At 39.0% G+C, this 22,900-nt stretch overlaps 1 protein-coding gene across 1 annotated transcript; it reads left to right on the forward strand.

The window, feature by feature from the left end:
• Positions 1-4,493: 4,493 nt before the first annotated feature.
• Positions 4,494-17,962, forward strand: NMUR2 (neuromedin U receptor 2; the record flags this gene model as incomplete). The annotated part of the gene is given in 6 exon segments (XM_079701528.1): positions 4,494-4,532; positions 4,536-4,913; positions 4,917-5,210; positions 11,838-11,922; positions 14,144-14,269; positions 17,667-17,962. Coding segments are annotated over 6 exon segments (1,218 nt in total).
• Positions 17,963-22,900: the final 4,938 nt, after the last annotated feature.

The raw sequence follows: 22,900 nt of genomic DNA on the forward strand, positions 1-22,900 counted from the left end.
AAAACAACAAAAAAAATACACTTTTAATAGTTGAAGGCAGGGATCATGTTTAAGGCAGGTTTCCTCTTTCCTAGGACAATAACTCCAAATCCCTCTACTATCCCAGTTGTCCTCAATAGACTACGCCAACTTATCAAGTCCCTCTTGAAGTGCAAGAGTCAAAGCTGGAGCCAATACTCTTGGTCTGGCCTAACTAGTGTATACTACGACCGATGATAACCTTCCTTGTTTTAGGCACTATACTTTCACTGATGTTATCCAAGGTCACATGAGCATTTCCTGACACGTGAGGATGCCAAAGTTAAAAGTTGGGAATGTTATGCCTCTTAACCAAGCTTCTGTTTCCACTCCAGAGTCTCTAGGAAATGTGTTCAAATTGCTCACATCTATAAAAGAAACACTTTCTTATAAGATGTTAACAATTTTCCTAATTACCTCTTCAACAAATATGATGTCTTCATAGCCAGTCTAGTTCCTACAATGCCTCTTTATTTATGATCCATTTACTGAGTACATTCTCAATACCCAGAGCAGCACTAGATGTTAAAGGATGGGGAAAAGTCCTCCAGAAGGATGGGATTGAGAAGCTACACCCCCATGTCAGGTCTCCCCAACAGTTTTATCATTGTGTTTTGAATGGTAGAATATTCTGTATTATCCTGGAAAAAGATAGTGCTGTACAAAACTTTCTCTCCCCAGTCACAATACACACACAGCACAAAAAGAAAATAAGCTTTTGCTGTTTAAAGTCACTGAGAGTTTGATGTTGTTTGTTACTTCAGCATAATGTAGTCCAATTTATTGACTCAAAACTGCATATGGAAGTAAAGCACTGCTGTAACAAAAAACTCTAAAATATATGGCATTAAATCAAAACTACAATGAGATACCACCTCACACCATCATTAAAAGTCAGAATGGCCATCATTAAAAAGTCTACAAATAACAAATGCTGGAGAGGGTGTGGAGAAAAGGGAACCCTCCTACACTGTTGGTGGGAATGTAAATTGGTTCAGCCACTGTGGAGAACACTATGGAGGTTCCTCAAAAAACTAAAAATAGGATTACCATATGATCCAGCAATCCCAATCCTGGGCATATATCCAGACAAAACTATAATTCAAAAAGGTACATGCACCCCTATGTTCATAGCAGCACTATTCACAATAGCCAAGACATGGCAACACGCTAAATGTCCACTGACGGATGAATGGATAAAGAAGATGTGGTACACATATACAATGGAATACTACTCAGCCACAAAAAAGAACGAAATAATGCCATTTGCACCAACATGGATGCAACTAGAGATTACATACTAAATGAAGTAAGTCAGAAAGAGAAAGACAAATACAATATGATATCACTTATATGTGGAATCTAAAATATGAGAAAAATTAACTTATCTACAAAACAGAAACAGAATCATGTACATAGAGAACAGACTGGTGGTTGCCACGATGGAGGGGGTTCGGGAAAGGATGGAGTAGGAAGTTGGGGTTAGCAGATGTAAGCTTTTATGTATAGAATGGATAACAACAAGGTCCTGCTGTATAGCACACGGGACTATATTCAATATCCCACGATAAACCATAATGAAAAAGAATATTTAAAAAAACAATGTATATATGTGTATAACTGAATCACTTTACAGTAATAAACAAAACATTGTAATTCAACTATACTTCAATTAAAAAAAAACAAAAGGCATTAGTCTAGGGGTGAGATGGTGGGAAATGAGAAAACTGTTATTAGCAGATGGGAGGATCCATATGGGGAGCTGGTAACTTGTCCTTTAGTTTATAGGTCTCAGGGACAGACAAGAGGAGTCACGTGTAGATCTGATGGAGAGAATACCATGTATCACCCAGAGTTCCTGGACTTTTAACTTAAAGCTGTGTCTGGATAGGCATGTTGAGGCATCTCTACTGGGGCAGGGCGAAGCGTATTTTTCCTTCAAGAAAGAACACAAGCTAAATCTTTGGTATCCAGAGGGGCAGAATGTACAGTCACTAATTCTGTTTGCCAAATACTGTTGGTTTGCTCTTCCTAAACACATGGTAAAATTGTTCTCTTTATCCTTTTGGGGGTTAGGAATGGCCATGTAATTTGATTTGGCCTATGAAATGTGATTGGTTGTGATATTTGTCTTTTCCAGGAAGAAAATTCAAGAGCCAAGGTCCCCTTTGGGCATCTTCCTTTGGGGATTATGAAAGCACAGGTTGGAACCTGCATCCCAATGTGAGAACAACATATAACAGACGCTACAAGGCAACACTGAATGGATAGGTAGTATAAGCAGGAAATAAACCTTTGCTAACTTTAATGCACTAAAATTTGGGAATTTTTGTTACTGAAACATAACTTAACCCAAATGCCTGATACAGTATGTGAGCTTGAACAAGCCCTATAAGTGTGTGCCACTGTTTCCTCACCCGTGATGCAGACATTAAAAAAAAGAACCTACCTCATAGAATTATTGTAGAGACTGCATGTGCTATATATAAAATATTTACAATAGTGCCTAGGAAGAATAAGTGCTTAATAAATATTAGCTACTGTTTTTTTTTAATTTGAAAGATTTTCACAGATGACACTGGTACCCCCATATCACATCCCCTTGGCCCACCTGATTTCAGCCACAGAGGGTACCCCTGTGTTTGCTCAGACTTACCTCTGTTGATAAATTCATGCTGCATTTCTATTGTCTACCATAATATGGAAGCCTGTTCAATCTATGGGCAGAAACAGTCCAGAGACACTGGGGAGTTATTGGCCCCAGGAGCAACCCTCCTGCTCAAAACGCTCCAAAGGGGCTTCCCTGGTGGCACAGTGGTTGAGAGTCCGCCTGCCGATGCAGGGGACACGGGTTTGTGCCCCGGCCTGGGACAATCCCACGTGCCGGAGAGCGGCTGGGCCCGTGAGCCATGGCCGCTGGGCCTGCGCGTCCAGAGCCTGTGCTTCACGATGGGAGAGGCCACAACAGTGAGAGGCCCGCGTACAGCACACACACACAAAAAAAACCCTCCAAAGATTTCTCTGCAGCTTGAATCAGATCGAAAGCCCCTGCATTTTGAATAAGATCCAAACTCTATCAAATCCTAGAAAAATTTATATAATCTGGTCCCTTCCAGTCATTTCAGTCTAAACACTCATACTCTCCTGTCCACTCATTAAGTTCCAGCTATACTGGCCCTCTTGATGTTCCTGAAACACATCACACTTGTTACTGCATCAGAACCTTTGCACTTGCTATAACTTTTGCTGGGAATACACTTCCCTCAGCTTTTTGATGCTTGACTTTTCATCTGACAGAATTCTGCCCAAATGATATCTCCTGAAATAAATTTTCTTTGACCATTCTTGATAAAAGAATGCCTCCAGTCTTATGTTTGTAGGTCCGTTATCCTTCTTTTTCTTTACAGCAAAAATTATGATCTGAAATTATATTAATTCATTAGTTTGCTTGTACATTTTCAGAATTCCCTATTATAAGAAAAGTTCCACAGATGTATATGTATGACTGATTCACTTTGTTATAAAGCAGAAACTAATAAAAAAAAAAAAAAAGGAAAGTTCCATGTAGGCAGAGACTTTTTCCTGCTTGTTCGCTGATGTTTCTACAAAGCCCAGAACACTGCCTGGTACACAGTAAATCCTCAAGAAGTTTTGTTGAATAAAATAGAATGAATGAATCTCCACTTTACAGATAAGGAAATGTGGCTCTGAGAGTTGGAGTCACTTTCCCAAAGTCTTACAGGGTTTCTACAGATGTTCCTGATTCTAAATCCTACTGACTTTTGCAACAGCAAGGTACTGTCTAAGGAGATTGAAGTGTCAGACAGCAGACAGGGCGAGATGACATGTAGGTGTTGGATTCTATCGTGACACAATCAAAACCCAAAAGGCATATTGATCACACTTTTCCCAGGGAGCCCTGAATTGCCAATGGGACAAGATAACTTGAGAAATCTATTGATCTCCCATTTTTGTTATGCTGTACAGGTGACAAGGATCAATGGAGATTTGTACTCTTCTACACATGACCTTGCGACCTAAATTTGTATTTCCACCCAGATTCCCAAAACTTTGCAAAATGCACAGCTCCGAGTGCCCACACCTTATTTAACTTAGTGTCACCATCTGTGACAGCTCTGCTTTCCCAGCTCCTGTCAATTCAGAGAAACGTCTCCCCGTCCTCTCCTGCTTCCTGCACAGGAAGCTAGCACGCCCCACCCAGCTGTCCTCTTACTGAGTGTCTGACACACACATTGGCCCACAGCCACAGTGGGACGGGGCTTCTGTCTCAGGTCGGGAGCTCTTCAGAAGAGATCTGAGGTCTGAGCAGCCCAATGCTGCTGAAGCACTAGCCCTCTCCCGGCCTCCTTCACTGAGCCTGTGCTTTCCTGCCTGCTTTCTCTTTACTTTCTGGCTCAGCTTGGGACAGAGGACCATTCCAGAGGAGGCTCAGGTCTTGGATTTTAACGGCAGTGATGGAAAAACATGAGAATGTTTCCTGGATCTACCAAAAGTAACTGGAAGATCCATTCAAGAAATACCTGAACAACACTGATGACTACCTAGCTTTGCTCTGCGGGCCTCCACGCAGCCACCTCTTCCTGCCAGTGTCTGTGGTGTATACTCTGATTTTTGCGGTGGGGGTTGTTGGCAATCTTCTGGTGTGCTTGGTGATTCTTTGGCACCAGACTATGAAGACACCCACCAATTACTACCTCTTCAGCTTGGCTGTCTCCGACCTCCTGGTCCTGCTTCTCGGGATGCCCCTGGAAGTCTATGAGATGTGGCGCAACTACCCCATCCTTTCTGGGCCCGTGGGCTGCTACTTCAAGATGGCCCTCTTTGAGATGGTGTGCTTTGTCCCCGTCCTCAGCATCATCACGGTCAGCGTGGAGTGATATGTGGCCATCCTCCACCCGTTCTGCGCCAAGCTGGAGAGCACCCGGCGGCGGGCCCTCCGAATCCTCGGCATCGTTTGGGGCTTCTCTGTTCTACTCTCTCTGCCGAACACTAGCATCCACGGCATCAAGCTCCACTACTTCCCCAATGGGTCCTTCGTCCCGGGCTCTGCCACCTGTACGATCATTAAGCCCATGTGGATCTACAGTTTCATTATCCAGGTCACCTCCTTCCTCTTCTACATCCTCCCCATGATGGTCATCAGTGTCCTCTACTACCTCATGGGGCTCAAAGTGAGTATCCAAGCTGGCTGCAACCGTTATGGCAGCATCCCTTCTTTTTTCTCTTACTCAAAGTTCGGAGAAATATTTAGAACTGGAGAAGTTCAGGACTGGAAGGGAGCATAGAGAAAAATAGGATGAGCTCAGAGGGGAAACTCAGAAGTTAAAGGACTGGATTCAAATTGGACAAAGAGTAACCACAACTATAACTCATTTCCTTTAACTCACCTTCCATTGTTCTCCCCTCTATACCTGTGGTTCTCAAACCCAGGTGTTCCTGCAAATCACCTGGAAATCTCACTATGGGTACCCATGGGTAGGTTGCTCTCTCCAGGAAAATCTGATTCAGTAGGTCTGAGGTTGAGCCTCATTTTAAATAGCACAGGGTAGCTGCCCATGGAGAGACTGTTTCACACCCTGCTGTCTCTTTCCTGCCCACACCTGCTTTGCCTGCATTGAAATTTTCCTCTGCACCAACTTGGTCTGAGTATAAAATAAACTATCCCTGCCTATTTTATACTCCAAGACAGATATAGTTTTAAAGTCAGACCCTTCTTTGTGGTTGCTTTGATCCTTTGGTTGAAATGTCAGATTAAAATGCAAAAATATGGCCTAAGTGAGATCAACCTGGACTTCTTTTCAAAAGGTGGAGATTGAGGGACGAGGAATTAAACAGTGTACATAAAATAGATTAGAAGACAGTGTGAATAAGAGATAGCTGGAATAAATAGAATATTATTACTTAGTTTGCAACATTTTATAATTAGAGCTTTCTCTCCTGTGCTCATCATGGTAAACCGATTTCTTTCTTTTCTCTTTCTTTCTTTCTTTCTTCCTTCATTCCTTCCTTCTTTCTTTCCTTTCTTTTCTTTTCTTTCTTTTTCTTTTTTCCTGGACCTGAATTGTCTGAAACTGTTGTTTTGTTTTGCTTTTGATAAAGGTAGGAGTGAGTCTATATGCTTCCTTTCCTGGTATATTCTGCAGCCACATTCATACAGGTGAAATCTAACTATGACAGTTTTATACCCATTTAATAGGTAGGTTGTGTAGGAAATAGTCATGAGACCACTTAGACTCCCGGGTCTGAAGCTCACATATAATATGCCTTTAGGCAAAGCCCCTTAATTCTTTCCTGGAGTTAGGTTTTACATTTATAAAATAAAAAGATTACATCAGATCATATCTAAGGTTCCTGATAGCTCTAACAGCCTGTGATTCCTTTAAAAAAAAGGAAAGGAAAATCTGTGAGTGGGAGCAATGTGAATTATAAATGAAAGGAAAACAAAGCAGACATCACATTCACATCATATGTACCAAGATGGCTCTGATACCATGTATTATGTGATAATTAATATTCTCCCATCTCAGTGCATCTCTGAGAAAGGTGTGTGTCAGAAACGAGTGCTCCACAGATGGTCCTTTCAAATAAATACCGTGCCTAAGCAGAGTGACAACGTCTAAGGAGAAAGGATAGATTTTAAGTACAACGGATGTCTGGACACAGGAGTAAATCTAATCAGGCAGAGTTATGCCTGTCCCCTGGAGGGCTGGCCCCTATAATTCCCAAAGACAAGTGTCAACCCAGACTAGTTTACAGTCATCATGTCTTTAGAAAGCCCTGTGTATCCAACTGTGGTGGAAAGGACTTCTGCAGGATTCCAAATATCGTGAGCCCTATGAGAAATATCCATCCCAAATTTATCAATACCATCTCTTCAAACAGCAAACAATCACTTGCCTTGGATCAATTTAGAGGAAATATTTAACTGTGAATAGGAAACATGTTTCCTCCTCCAAGCAATTAATTTAAGTGTCACTTTGTTTTGTTGTCATGAATCTCCAGCTACCTTGTATCAGGAGCTAAGTGACAGCTCAGACAACAGCTTAGAAACCACCCTAGTTTGCTTTGTGTGTGTAGTGCAACTTACAACATCCTATTCTCAGGAAGGATGAGGTGTTACCCAGAGGACACCAGGAAAGGAACTATTGCTTAGAATGTCACTTCTATAGTAACATTTAATTTAAAGACCTCTAGACTAGGAATCAGAAGTAGGCCTTAGTCTGTGGCATTGGTCTCAAGACCTTTGCACCTTCAGCTCTATTTTTGCCAGAAATGTTCCTTCTGTCTACTACCACAATTGTTTTTGCCTTTCTAACTCCCAGTGATCCTTTAAATCATACTTCACTCACACTTCCTCCAGGAAGCTCTCCCTGATTCCCTAACTACCTGGCCCCTCTCTAGGTGCTCATGATTCTTAGCAATTTCCCATCATTGCATTTATCACAATTTATAATTCTATATTTGTGGGTTCCTTAACTTCTTCCTCTCCAACTTGACTGTATGCTCAATGAATGAGTGAATGAGGCTATATTATTTCCTTTATTGCTGGACTTCAGCTTGTCTACCTTCAAAATGGGAGACTTGGAAACATTGTCTCAAAAAGCCTTTTTGAGCTAAAAGATATTTGAAGAGATTCAATCAATTCTGAGGAGTACTGATTCTCATGGTAAGTCGAAAGTTATGATTGATTGTGGGCCACATTGCCTTCAGAAGGCAGAAAACCAAGACTGATGTAATCCCAGGACAAGGGAAGAAAGAGGGGAGCAATATGTATGCTCAAAGCTGAGCAATCAGAGCTGCTTCATCGTTACAGGACACAAGTGTCCACCGAGCTGCTCTCCAGAGTTCGAACATAATGGAGTTGGGAAACAGGCAATCCCAGGGCAAGTTCCTTCCCACCTGGGAAGCTCTCACCTAGTCCTTTTATCTCCCACATGCAGCATTAAAGCTTGAGCCAAAGCGGATGGATTATGAATTGTAGCAGAATTCAGCCAGGACAAACAGGGTTGGACTGATTTTTTTTTAATAAACAGATTTTGTTCAGATTATAGAGATATTTACACAAAAGCTATGATTATATCTTGGCATCCTAAAGCTATATAAATGAATCACAATCTATATAAATGAACAGCTGGTGAAATGATTTTAAGCAGTATAAACAACTGATCAGGATTATACATCAATCTGAATGATAATCAACCTCACGTCTCCCCTTCACCTTTTATCTTACATAAAAATAACTAAAAGGAGTGAGGTAGGAAGGGTTCTGAACTTCCTATAGAGTGATGACAATTTTCCTCTCCTATTTTTGTAAGTTGACTTTTAAAGTGTTTAGTGGTGGGTGAGAATAATTAATGGATAAATATCTACTCCACCAAACATCTGAAGGGAAATGAAATTATTCAACAAGAAATAAAGCAGCATTTAATGTTGGCTAGACAAACGGTTTGGATTCTATTCTACTATGTCAACCCCTTCAAATTCTGCTGGAACAATGTATAATATGCATAAATATTCTCTTTCTCACTCTTCTTCTAGTTGGCTAGTTGTGTCACTGTAACCTAAGAAAGCTGAAATGTGATGATTAATAAACACATAATTTTTCTTTTCAGTGCAAACTAAGCTGTACAAGAAGCCTGTTCATAAAAAGATTGTGTGCACCATTTGCTTGCTGTTTGATTTAAGGAAATTTTTCCCTGGGGTGGAGAAATCCCCAGTGAGAATTGTTAGAGCCACCGAAGCAGTGACTAACAGATCTTTAAAATCTTTCTTTGTTCTTGATTATGGACTGGAATCAAATAATGGAATAACTATCTTGTAATAAGGACAAAATTTTTTAAATGGTGTGAAATCATTAGAACATAATTGAAGATGAGTTAGGAAGATGTGCAGTTTGATGCATTGCTCTAACCTTCAACACCAGTGGTTTTCTTCTCAGTGTATCTGGATGCTTCTTTGCATCAGCACGAATACAGCTTGTGGTGAATGGTACCATGAGAAGAAGAATTTCTAGAAGGGACTCAGTAATATACATGAGAGGGCCTACAGCTATAAATAAATATTTCATAAAAATGCCTTTCAAGTAAACCCAGGAAAATAATCAGAACCACAATATATGAAACTTTTTTTTTTTTTGGCCATGCTGTGCAGCTTGCAGGATCTCAGTCCCCCACCCAGGGAATGAACCCGGGCCATGGCAGTGAAAGCCTGGAATCCTAACCACTAGGCCAACAGGGAACTCCCAGAATCACAATCTATAACTTACTTAGTATCATGTGCCAGCCATTGTGTTAAGAACTATATACCTGCATTATTTTGTTTTACTGTTATATTAGTAACAACACCTTTAGTTTGCTCCCATTTATTCCTAATAACTGCACAATATTTTCCCCTATTTTGTTCAAGTTCTAGGTGACTCCGAAGGGTCAAATCTCACAGAACTTTAATCCTTCACTTTCTGAAGACACAGGTATATGTAGAGAACACCAATATATCCAAGAGACAGATGGACAATTTTGTTAATCATCCACATGGATACTTCAGGGCAGTGCAATGCTGAAAGCAACCTGACTTCTAGGAGCTTACATGTTTCTTAGAGACAGGATATTGATTTGTTGAACTTTAGAGGCAACTATTAATGATCTTTTCTTCCAAGTCTTATTTAATTTTAAATACCTACTCTAAAATATTCTGTAGGGACTTCCCTACAGTGGTTAAGAATCCACCTGCCAAAACAGGGGACATGGGTTCAAGCCCTGGTCCGGGAAGATTCCACATGCTGTGGAGCAACTAAGCCCGCGAGCAATAGCCATTGAGCACGTGTGCCACAACTACTGAAGCCCACGCACCTAGAGTCCGTGCTCGGCAACAAGAGAAGCCACTGCAATGAGAAGCCCATGCACTGCAACAAAGAGTAGCCCCCGCTTGCCACAACTAGAGAAAGCCTACATGCAACAATGAAGACTCAATGCAGCCAAAAAGAGTAAAATAAACAAATTTATTTAAAATAAATAAATTAATTAAATATTCTGTAAAAATGTCATCTAGCCCAGGAAGCCCACTGCATCTTACAGCATTCTGTTCCACTGTTGCACATAACCACACTAATTTCTTCTCTATCTTCAATTGAAATATGTCTCCCTATAATTCAATAAATTGATCCTAATCTACCCTGAGACTATATAAAAGAGGTTGAATTTTCCTTCCACTGATGGCCTTAGTTTGTCAAGATTTTCTACATTGCTAATGAGGGAACTCCAACTCAATCTGACAAAATATGAAAGAGAGCATAGACCTGAAGAATCCAGAGGGAGAGCTGGCTCTTGGAGAAGATTAATCCAGTAAGACACACAATGTCAGCAAGGACTAACTTTATTTCTGTTTCTTTGCTCTTCTTTCTATGGTATTGGTTTCAACCTCCAAATCTGCATAGCAGTCCACTGGTGGCTCTAAGCACATTCCTTATGGTGAGGAAAAGACCAAAAACCTCCCTCTGGTAGATCCACTAAAAGACAAATGAAACTTTCATTCCTAAATGTATAAGCAAATATCTGAAATCTCATTGGTCTCAATTATCCAATCACTGTATAGCAGCTAAGTTTTCTAGGGACTAAACCTGTATCTGGAGATGGGATCATTCCCACACAAATTAATGACTATGAAATGGAGGAGTAAATCCACTAGGAAAATCAGGGCACGATTGGTAAGAGAAGAGGAGAATAAATGCTGGAGAGCCAATCGGCAAATATATACTATATTATCTTCTAGATATATGATGGTAGTTTATCATGAGACCTTAAAGCTTTTTTTATCTGGCTGACTATCACCACAAATTAGAAACGTACGAATTAAAGAGAAAAAATTCACAACTAGATGAATGATGTAGATCTTCAGTGGTATGTGAGTTCAGAGAAAGGAGAGGACAATGGGCTACAGTGGCCACAAAAGTCTTCCAGGAGTAGGTGGGACTTGAACTGGGCAAGAGAGATGGCATGTACAGTAAATGTTAATATTCGAAATTTTCAGATGCTACTTTAAGGATCACCATACCTTCCAACAAGGAGGAGTATATTTTAACATCTAAACTCAGAAACACATATACCCTTATGGGTAATATTTGTAAAGCAGAGTTTCCCAAATTGTGCTTCTCAAGATGGTACCAGGTGTTCCACTGAAATGCGTTGGGAAGGGTACTGTTTAGCCAAAGAAGCACTATCCCCTTTGAGGGTGGGAGATGTGGGATGTGCAAGGTAGGGGTGGAGGAAAGGTGATACAAAGTCCCCCATGGAAATGTGTAATGTCCATTAGCATTTTAAGGCTCTGAGAAGACCCAAAATAAAGACTATAAAGTTCATGAAGCAGAAATAATACCTGTTTTTGTTTTCTACTGCCTACCCACTGCAAGGCAGAGGGATGTCGTTCTAATAGATGTCTAATAACTATTGAATAAATGAATGGATGAATGAAAAAGCCTATCTAACATTTTTTAACTTCAGAATTTCTTATTTTTCATGGAATATCTATTAATATGCTACAAAACTAGGGTTCTACAGAGTAGCATAGGATAAATGGTTACCTGGAACTTGGCCACAACCATCTATCCAGTTGAGTTAGGTGACTTTGATCCAACTCCACCTCCAACTTATTGTTAAACATATTCTTTCATGTTAACAAATTCTTACATTTCTTTAAGTCCAGTTTTTTGTCTACAAAATGAGTGTTAGAGTCACACTTCTCAGATCTTAATGGGAGGGGAAAATGTTTCCCTTTCTTTATATCTCTTTGCATTTCTCTTGCAGTGGAAGAAAGACCAACCCCTTGAAGCAGATGAAGTAACTGAAAATATTCAAAGACCATCTAGAAAATCAGTCACTAAAGTGCTGTGTAAGTTCTCCATTTTGTATTTTGCTTGTTTGTTAAAGCAAAGGAGTTATATTTGGTATTGATCAAGTGCTGCTGGGATCTGGTTCCAAATTCTTCTGAAGCATAGTGTCATGTTCTGATCTTCTATGGCTTACTGAAGCATCTAGGACCTGTCTATTTTGTTCTATTTTGGTTTTTAAACCTCAGAATAACACTGTAAATCGCAACCATAGTAATACACTCTGTTCAATGCTTGGTAAATCATATCCACTCTAAGAGCCTTTAAGTATCTCTTTTCCCCCCTAAAATGAGCAAGTGGTTCTTAACCGATTTTGTGTTATGGGTTTCTTTAAAAATATTGTGGAAACAGTGAATTCTCCACTCAGAAAGTGTACAAACGAACATACATCAAATGTTTTACAATCCATTTCAGGAGGATCCTGAACCCCCTGATACTCAAGCTTGGACTCCATGAGATCCTTTACTTCCAGAATAAAGACATCTGGCTAAGAATCCTTCTAAGTAGTCATTCCTGCTATGACATTGTTTGATTTTATATAAACGGTACACTCTTTTATATAGATAAGATATTTTAAAATACATCCAGGCACTGATCCACACTCTCCCAAAAGAATGTTATAAAAATATATGATCCAGCTGGTCTAATGAGATACCAATCAATTAGAGAAAGGAGGTTTATAATATACTTTCTAAGTCACAGCGTGAAAGTTGGAAGAAACTAATCCTCAAGGTGAATATTCATATGAAACACTCACTGTAACTATGTGATGTCTATGAACCAAAAAAAAAAAAAACAAACCCAAAAACCTGTGAGGTCACTGTATGTCTTTTCAACTCTACTAATCACCTTCCTGAAATTTTTTAGCCCCTGTTAGCACCTGACATTCCCTACTAAGAAATCTAGTGTCTTCAATATTTCTCTCCAATTCTCTTTGATCATAATCTCTCTGATCATAATCTCTCACAAAAGGACATGAAATGTACTCACATTAAAGTCACAATGATAAAATATACTGTGAACTATTTGCCTTTGGGGACAGAGAGTTTAATTATAACACGAATTAAATATTTAACTAGAGGGAATTGTAGGCAGTAGTAAGCAGAGTAGGGACTTTTTCTTGGGAGGTAAATTCAGAAGAATCTTCCAGATATTCCTGAAACCACATCATGCAGGCAGACAACTTACTCTGAGTATTTTAATGCCAACAGGAAACATATGTACTATTTACTATGCAAAACATCAAATGTGCTCTTGAGTACAGAGAATTGTAAAATGAACACCAAAATACCCATCAGCCTGCTTTAAAAGTTATCAGCTCGTAGCTCATCTTGTTTCCTCTATATCCCTATCTCTCCTTTAGCCCCTACTACATTATTTTGAGGTAAATCTCAAGCCTCGAAAGGAAAGGAAAGGAAAGTATTTTACAAATTCAGGAGAGAAAAAAACATACATGTTTATTTTTCTGGAGAATAAATGCCCCTTAGAGAAACAATGGTAGCATCAATCTCTGTCTTGGGAACTGAAAATAAGAAACTGGAAGGTGCAACTTCCTGTAAACCTGTAATCATTTCAAAATAAATGTAAAAACAAGCCTAAAGGAAGTGGAAGGAATTCCATGCTCTAGCAATTTATAATATAATAGACACATCCCCATCCCAATCCTAAGATGCTTGTATTATGCTCATGGTGCTTCGACCTTTCTCTTTTCCTTGACGCCTTACAGAATTTTAAATGATTAAAATCATAGAAACTTCTAATGTTTTTCTAGAAAAACAAGATAAATTCAAACTATACTTCATAGTTTGTTATTAATCTATAACTTTAAAGAACACCAAATTGCTTGAACACAATCATTTTACTTATATATCCAGTTTATGTGATTCCAACAGTCTACTTGCAACATAGTTTATTTTCCACAATAGAATGTTTTCAGAACTTTGAATACATTCAATACTATTCTAAATATCCTGAAGGAAACTTACATTACACAAGAAATCATTTACAACCATATGGACAACTGATTCTCAATCCTATAAACTTCATTCTTCTGCTTACATATTCCATGTAGAGTCTCTTTAGGATCTAGTTGGCCTTTAGCAATTATAACTTAACAAAGATGGAGGGGAAATGCTAGAAGGAATGGATGAACTCAGTGTGGGCACTGTATACCTATTCTCGCTTTGACTGCCACTTACTCTCCCCTTCATCATCCTTTTCCAGTTGCCTTGGTCTTAGTGTTTGCTATCTGTTGGGCCCCATTCCACATTGATCGGCTCTTCTTCAGCTTTGTGGAGGAGTGGACTGAATCCCTGACTGCTGTGTTCAATCTCATCCATGTGGTATCAGGTAAAATTTAGCTCGTTTGGATGTATCACAGGTGTCCAGGTAAATGCAGCTTCTTCATCTTGCTTAGAGCAGTAGGTTCTATTTGTATATACCAATTTATCATGGGGATCTGCCATACTGTAATGAAGACACTAGATTTTTATTTTATTTAAGTATTGATTAGGTATGTTACAGTTTCAAAAGAAATACGCCATATTACTATTTGAGACACTACTTTATGAAAGACGTCAACTCTAAGCTTGATGATTACAGCAGGAAAATGGTCAAAGGAATGGTTCCTTTGGTTTTCCTTTCAATGGCCATGTGATTTAATTGGTTCTTATTTATTAAACATCCATGTCCCTGAAATCCTGTATCGTCTTCAGCAAGTGTTAGACCCTCATGAAAGTCAGCCAAAGGGTATTCATGGGGCCTCAAGGTCTGCTTTTAGGCTACTTTAATGCTGCTTGTTAAAGACACCACAGAATATGAGAGAGAGTGGTTGAAAGGTTATTAAATCAGGGGACCTGGATTTGTATCTCAATACCACCATTTATATTCTGAGTGATACGGAGAATATGGATTCCTTCTTGCCAAGGTTTCCTCAACTGTAAGGTGGCAATAATGCCAGCTCTATATACAACACAGGCTGATGGTAAGAAGCAAATAAAATAATTGCTATTGAAGAACTTTTTAAGCTGTAAAATGCTATAGCCTATCATCTACAACCATCACAAGTTTGTAAAGTAGATATTATCATCAACATTTTATGGTTAAAAAACAGTTCTATAAAGAAGAAATGACTCGTTCAAAGACACTCAGTTGGCAAATGGTAAAAACAAGGTTCAAGCCTGAGTCACCTAACTTCAAGTTCAGGGTTCTTTCCTCTAAAATGGAGCAAAGAATGGCCACCTGAGTCTTTCTTTCTCAGTCAGTGTAACTATTAGTCTTAGGGTCACACCACTTCTATCCCTCTACCTCTGCTAGTCACTTTATTGTTCTATGGGCTCTTTATCAAAGACATCATTAAGGAAGAAAGATAAGATCAATTTATGCAAGTTAAGCTCCAGATGTGCACAGAACAAAAACAATAGCATTCATATGTATACTGAATACCATATATATTACCTATTTTCTACAACCATCTTTTTTGTACTCAGCAGGGCTTGTGTACAGTTTATACCTGGACATTAGGACTTTCCTCCATGTTAAACTATTTATTATTCTGGACAAAAAATCAAAAATGTTTATATCTCTGATCTTTGTGGTTAGTCTGAGAAAATGGGAGTGTTTAAAAAATATATACACTACTATATATAAAATATATAACAAATAAGGACCTACTGTATACCACAGGGAATTCTACTCAATACTGGAGTGGATATATGTATATGTATAACTGATTCACTTTGTTGCATGCCTGAAACTAACACAACATTGTAAATCAACTATACTCTAATAAAAATTTTTTTAAAATAAAATAAAATAGGGCTTCCCTGGTGGCACAGTGCTTGAGAGTCCGGCTGCCGATGCAAGGGACAGGGGTTCGTGCCCCGGTCCGGGAAGATCCCACATGACGCTGAACAGCTAGGCCCGTGAGCCATGGCTGCTGAGCCTGTGCGTCCAGAGCCTGTGCTCCGCAACGGGAGAGGCCACAACAGTGAGAGGCCCACGTATCACAAAAAAAATAAAAATAAAAAAATAAAATAAAATAAATTATTCTTAAAAAAAATTGGAAAACATATAAGATCACATGAGGCTTGATCTACACTTCTCCAGAAGCATCAAGACAACCAATTTAAGATTCCCAAGTTGTGCATTTACAATAACATTTTCCTGTTAAGATGTAATTTCTCTCTTCCCCCCTTGCCAACGAGATGATGTCTAAACCTCTTAAATGCTACCCCAGAAATGGCCCCAACTTGCCTTCTGACTCTCAAGTTATAGTATTTTCATTCATAAACCATGTATTGAATGCTTGTCAAACTGGTGAATCAGGGATTTCTGCACGTTCTGCATTATTCTTGCACAATAATCATTCTATAGCACACTGGTGCATGCTAAGCCTTCTACTTGCAGCACTCTCTCCTCTCTTCCCCAATATATCCTACCCATTTCATGGTCTCGCTAGAGTCCAATCACCCCCATTAAATTTGTCATGACCATTATAGTTCTTGTGTTCATGCCATTATGTGAATTTCCATAGCATGACTGTTGGTGTCATATATTTTGCTCTTTTCTTAACAGATACTGTTTGGTATCATCCTTTTGTTAATTACTGAAGTTAGGCATAAATCTTGTTCTGCAATATTATTCCAAGTCCTTGGAGAACAAAGTCTAAATCCACTACCTTCCAATGTGTCTCAAAGTCATATAATGACTTCAATCAGTATTTCTTTATTGAACAAATTAACAGTCTATAGAAATATTCCCCTCCTACACTACTCCCTGCCCAATTCTGTCCACAGGGCATATGGCACTCTGAATGTCCTCAACTATATAAATGAGGACAACAATGAATGTGTTGAGGACAGCACCTACCGCTTGTTTTATATTCTTATTCTCGGCCCTTCTGTAGACAGTATCTCATTTTAATCCTCACAATAATCCAGGGAGGTGAGTTAAAAAGGTATTATCATTCCCATTTCACAGGGAAAAAGAAATTGAACCGCCAGTTCTGTCCAGGGTCACAGAATAAGCAAAGGCCAAGATCAGAAAAGAAGTCCTCTGATTCTCAACCTTAGGCTCCCCTTGGGCCTTGAGAAAATAGAATAGGATATGGTAATAAAGGAAAACTGTACACCAACCAAGAAAATGGCAGTGTGCAAGACATTTGGTGGAGAAAACAAATGGAAAAATACAAATATTCAATAAGGTTGGAAATGAGGTGGGAAGAGCCATCAAGGGGAAAGGCTAGGTAGGGAAAGGACATTGGGGAATACTTCTTTGAAGAGATATTTAGCATTTTAAGGACTCTCAGCAGAGACTATGCCTTGACTGATTTACTATTCCTCCATTACTTGCAGTTTCAAACTATAGATTTAAGCAAAACTCCAATGAGATAAGAAAACATCTCTCTTTCCTCTGACACTTAAGCACCTCTCGTTAATGCTATGGGAACATGTTCTTTGATTAAACAAGTGGGGATCAAAGGAAGTTGCCAAACATCTCAGAGAGATCCCATGCGAGCCTCAAATTTTCCAAGACTCTTTAATCTTTCTGGGTTTGAATCCTAAGTACACAGCTGGTAGATCTGTTCAGAGTATTTTGTATTCTCAATTAGAGTCTTATGTATATTATCACTTCCAAACGAGGCAATCAAAGGGATTCAAGACCTTTGTTAAATATTTATGCTTCTCCCTGTCATACCTCTCCCCCAGTTTCTCCTTGGCATGTCTCTTAATTCCCTGCATTCCAGGTGTCTTCTTCTACCTGAGCTCAGCTTTCAACCCCATTATCTACAGCCTACTCTCTCGCCGCTTCCAAGCAGCATTCCAGAATGTGATCACTCCTTCCTGCAAACAGCGGCACTCCCAGAACCACCCCCAGGGGCCATCTGTGCAGCAGAACATCTTCCTGACAGAATGTCACCTTGTGGAGCTTACTGAAGATGTGGCTCCCCAGTTCCCTTGTCAGCTGTCCATCTGCAGCTCTCATTTCCCCACAGCTCTCTGTACTGGACTGGCACTAAGAAACAAACTCTCAAAGAATTGACATTCCTCTATGGCTCCACACTAGACGGAGGGACATCCCATAATTTATGCCTTCCTATATGATATTAAGGAGGTAAAATGACCCTTAGAACTTATATATCCAATTCTAGTTTTTTTAAACAAATGTGAAAATTGCTACTTAAATCTAGATCTAAAACCCAGAACCTCCTGATTTTTCGTTAGCTTTCCACTATCTTAACTGCTTCATGCCCCTTTATTAGTTCATGAAAAGAACATGACTAGCAAAGCATGGCACCTATACTTTGAGTCATTTCCACTATTGGGAATGGTGTGTCCTGTTATTCACACTTTGAATCAGGCTGTCTTTCTTACAACGAGTGGTTCCTGTGAGACACAGAGAGAGACATGGAGAAGCTGTTTATATGATTTGAGGGGTCCATGCCAGTTCTTCCATAGCAAGCTGTTTACCCTACTGCCTCATATTGTGCCATTATAATGTGATTCTTTGGAGTCCTGAAGCCTTTGACTTTAAGAGTCCTCCTGATAACACAGGAATGCTCCTCAGAACTATTATTCCCACTGTTCCAATCCCCAAGTCATTCTCAGACATTCCTCACCAGGGGTGGAATTAGATACACGTTCTGAAGAATGGGAAGAGGGAGAAGGCTATGGTGGAAGGTCCAAAGAATCAAACCATACCAAACATAAACTTAGTTGTCTCATAATTTGGTCTAGACTTGGATTTCTAATAACTTACGCCATAAGTAGACAGAGGTACGTCTACTGTCTCAGAACAGAGACAAGTCAAATGGTGACTACTGGTCTCAAACCCATGAGTGCCCCCTACTCAATCCTTCATTACCTCTATAACACTGTCACTCATATAATATGGGTAAAATCTACCTTCCAGACTCACCTTCCATTGTATCATCACAAATACTATATATTTCTACTCAGATTGAATTACTTGCTCTTGTGAAAACACACCCCAGTTTCCCCAGCTGCATATATATATTTATAGAATACCTTCTATATTTCCATCTCCATCTGATGAGATCCTACCCATTCTTCAATGTCCAGCTCAAAGTTGTGCCTCTTCCATGAAACCATGCTTGATTTATTCAAATAGAAGTGGTATCTGACTTTTCTATCAGTTTATGTCTCTTAAGCTCTTTCTTCACACTGCTCTGTATTTCCATGATTTATATTCTTGCTTTGCCAGAATGTAAATTTGTCAAAGGCATAAAGTAGCCTGTGTTCCTTTTTGCTCTTACTGGAATCCTGACAATATATCGATCACAATGGTAGACGTTCAATAAATATGTGATGAGTTGTCTCACATTCCGATGTACTGAGCCAAATAAACAGCTCCAAATGAAACCATGTTAAAGAGCTGAAAGACGAAGATTCTGTTTCTGACAGGGTCATCTGACCTTCAGTTGGCCGTTTAATCAGCCATAATTATAACGGCGTGCCTGCTGTGCCTGCCACATGAGAAGGCTCTTCTCAGCACCAGGCTTTAGTGATGCTGAAACATGCAAGCTCTAGCTTTTAGTCTCTGAATTCTTCCCAAGTGGAAAGAACCATTCTACTAAAAAATGAGAATATTGGTCTCTGGCATCATTTCCTAACTGAACAGTCATCTTCAAAGTGATCCAATATATTTTTTAAATCTCTTAGCTAATTTTAAGCCAACTTTAATGAATCTGAATTCTTAGTGATGGTTTATGTTGGTGAGCAGAAATTCTCTGGTCATTTAAGAATTAAGTTGAAAAGACTCAACAAAACAAAAACCTCAAAAATGGAGGAGAAATGAGTTTCCTGCTTGCCTATTGAAGGTCTAGTATGATTATTCTCATCAACATCAACTCCAACTGACCAGGGCTAAAAATATTGCTGCTGTAGCTGGATGGATAGAAAATGAAACAACACTAAAACTGAAGCTGGTAATTTGGTTGCGTCATTAAAACTTTGCTCTCTTTTTTTCTCCTTGTTTATCTTTTTTCTCTTAAACAGTTATATCCAAAATATTATCATTAATTCTTTCATTCAACAAATTTTCAGAACCCATTAGGGAATGTGCATGTGGCATCACCTGGCCTTTAAATTATACATATAATAGAAGAAATGATTATTTTTGAAAATCATTACAAAATTAATTGTTTAAATCTAATTGTGAAGTGTGCCACAAAATCCAAATACAAGTACCGTAGGACTATGTAAAAAAGGTGTTTGACCAAGTTAGAGGGCAATAAGTTTAATTAAGCCTAGCCCTAGAAAAGGGAGAAAAACGTGTTAATTTTTCTATATAGACATACATACACATGCACATATGTACATATAGGAAGCTTGTATTTAAAAATGAAGATTGAAATATCACAAGTCCTACAGTTAGCTTATATATTAGCTCACACAAAATTAGTAGAATAAAGGGAGAAACTAAAACTAAATTGTTCAATGTTACTCAGGTGAACTCAGTAATGGACCACATCATCTCCTCTTGAATTCCCTGTGATCACTGAATTTTAGAATAATGACAGAAGAGGCCAGATAGTAAACATGGTTAATAAAGTATTGGTAATTTAACTTTTCTGCAATGAAATGGTGATTTTGAGCTCTCCAGTCATTCACAAACTTAGTGAACTGAAGCAATGAAATTCACAATGTTGCTTGCCAAATTACTTTGGCCCAAAGAGATAGCAGAGATTATTAATCTGAGACCCATGGACAAGTTTCAGAGGTAGAAGAATCCCTTGAAATCGTATTCATAATTCTTAGTGTGTACTTTTTTTTTCTTATAGAGAAGGTTTATAGCTTTGATTAGCACCTCAAAGTAGTCTATGACTTAAATTGTTATAATCATATTCTAAAGGGCCCTTAACAGTCTTACATAAAGACACTCTCTTAATGTATGAGTTGTAGTTGAATGAAGGCACTGCAGGATAATTAAAAAGCATCATTATTCTACAAAATAGTCCAGTATGTACAAGAACTAACTGTTTAGTGGTGTGCTGCCTTGGACTGGCTTGCAAAAGTTTATTATTGCATATTTAGGAATTTTGAGAGGCTGTTGTCAAATGATTGGTAGCTTGAAATCAGCCTCAGTGGAAATATTTACACCATAGAAATTGGTAAACACTGCCCATCAGAGAGCTGGCTTATCAGCACATGACTATCTATCAGTATGCTGGTAATCTGCCATCTTGCTGGAATATATGTGATTTGTTTGTAGATTAAATCCCCGATAGCACCGTTATAATTACAGACTACTTAAAGCTGCAGTTAACTCCTTGAAAAAAAGTCAATGGACCAGATTTTGACCAAAGAGGTAAGAGATAAAATAAGCTAAAGTATACTAATTATGACATGAAAGTCTCATAAGCATTTTATAATTAACCTAGAGTGGAAGAATTACCCTTGGATGCTGTCCATTAATATTAGCACAGAAAATAGCAACAGATCTACTTTTCTTCCCTATACATCTGTTTTTAAATATCCCACAGGGTTCATTGTAAAAAGATGCAAAATTTCCACATTCTCTCTACTTGGCTGGAGACCTCATTTTTAAATATGTGGAAAGGTACTATATAAACATTGTAAGGAAGCTTAAGCTTGTCCGGGTTTATGCAAGCCAAGTGAAGGTTCAGTTCATCTAAACAATCTATTCCCTCTTTTTTTTCATCCCTTTAAATCATTACATCACATTTAAACTCTACATTAGATATACATACATGTTATACTTTGGAAATATTTTCTAGGTAATGTGAACATTTGAAAGTTTTAACTAACCTAACACAGCCTAGAAATTGTTGCATATACTCAAATTATACTATAGCCCATTAAATATACACACTGTGAAAAAAATATATATATACCGTGAATTTAGTAGGCTAGAATGGTTAGAGTGAGCTGGTTAAAAAAAAAAAATCAAAAAGAAAAGCATTTCATGGGCTTCCCTGGTGGTGCAGTGGCTGAGAGTCCGCCTGCCGATGCAGGGGACACGGGTTCGTGTCCCGGTCCGGGAAGATCCCACATGCCGAGGAGCGGCTGGGCCCCTGAGTCATGGCCGCTGAGTCTGCGCGTCCGGCGTCTGTGCTCCACAACGGAGAGGCCACGACAGTGAGAAGCCCGTGTACCGCAAGAAAAAAAAAAAAAAAAAAAAAAAAAAGCACTTCATTAATTTCAAAAACATGAAATTACTTTTTTGTTAAGAAGCCCACGTTAATGCATGATAAGAATGTTTTGTTAGTAAAAAGATATTTTGAAAATATGTCTTAATAAGGCTTGGGTAAACCTTGCTTATTTAAATATATCAACAGAAGGAATATCATAATTTCATGCTTCCCTCCGTAAACACTGAAAATTTTAATACCGATCCTAACTTGATCACCAATTGTTTAACAATAGAATCTGAAATGTTTTACTTCATAACATTCATTTGTACTCTTAGCTCAGTAAGTTCTCACAGCTTCATTAAAAGGAAGGCATTGCTATTATTCCCCCTTTACGGTTGACAAAATAAGACTTAGCCTCACTTTATGCATGGGAAAATAGACAAGCAAGCACAAAGTCTGAGTGAGACATACAACAGTAAGTGTTTACACCTCACTCATATATCTGCAGGTTGGCTGGGCTGGCTCCACTCCAGCTGAGGCTGGGGCACTGATGGGGACCCAGTGGCCACCTGGAGTATGTGCTTCTCATGGCAAGCAAGTCACATGGCCAATCCCAAAGTTAGGGGGCCCAGCAGTACACTCCAATCGCCATGAGATCCTCGCCCCACCAAGGGTGGGAGGTAGAACACTACCAGAGGGGACAAAATGTTGGGACTAAGGACACACATCTAGTAAGCAGTACAGTGAGTATGAACCCAGAGCTATCTGACTCCAATGTATGAGTTCCCCCATTTCACTATACTGATTCCACATGGGACTCTATTTCATCAACATCACTGAAAAAGCTTCTCAGTTTAATGTCA

Source organism: Hyperoodon ampullatus (assembly GCF_949752795.1).
Source record: "Hyperoodon ampullatus genome assembly, chromosome: 4".
In the NCBI taxonomy this organism is placed as follows: Eukaryota; Metazoa; Chordata; class Mammalia; order Artiodactyla; family Ziphiidae; genus Hyperoodon; species Hyperoodon ampullatus.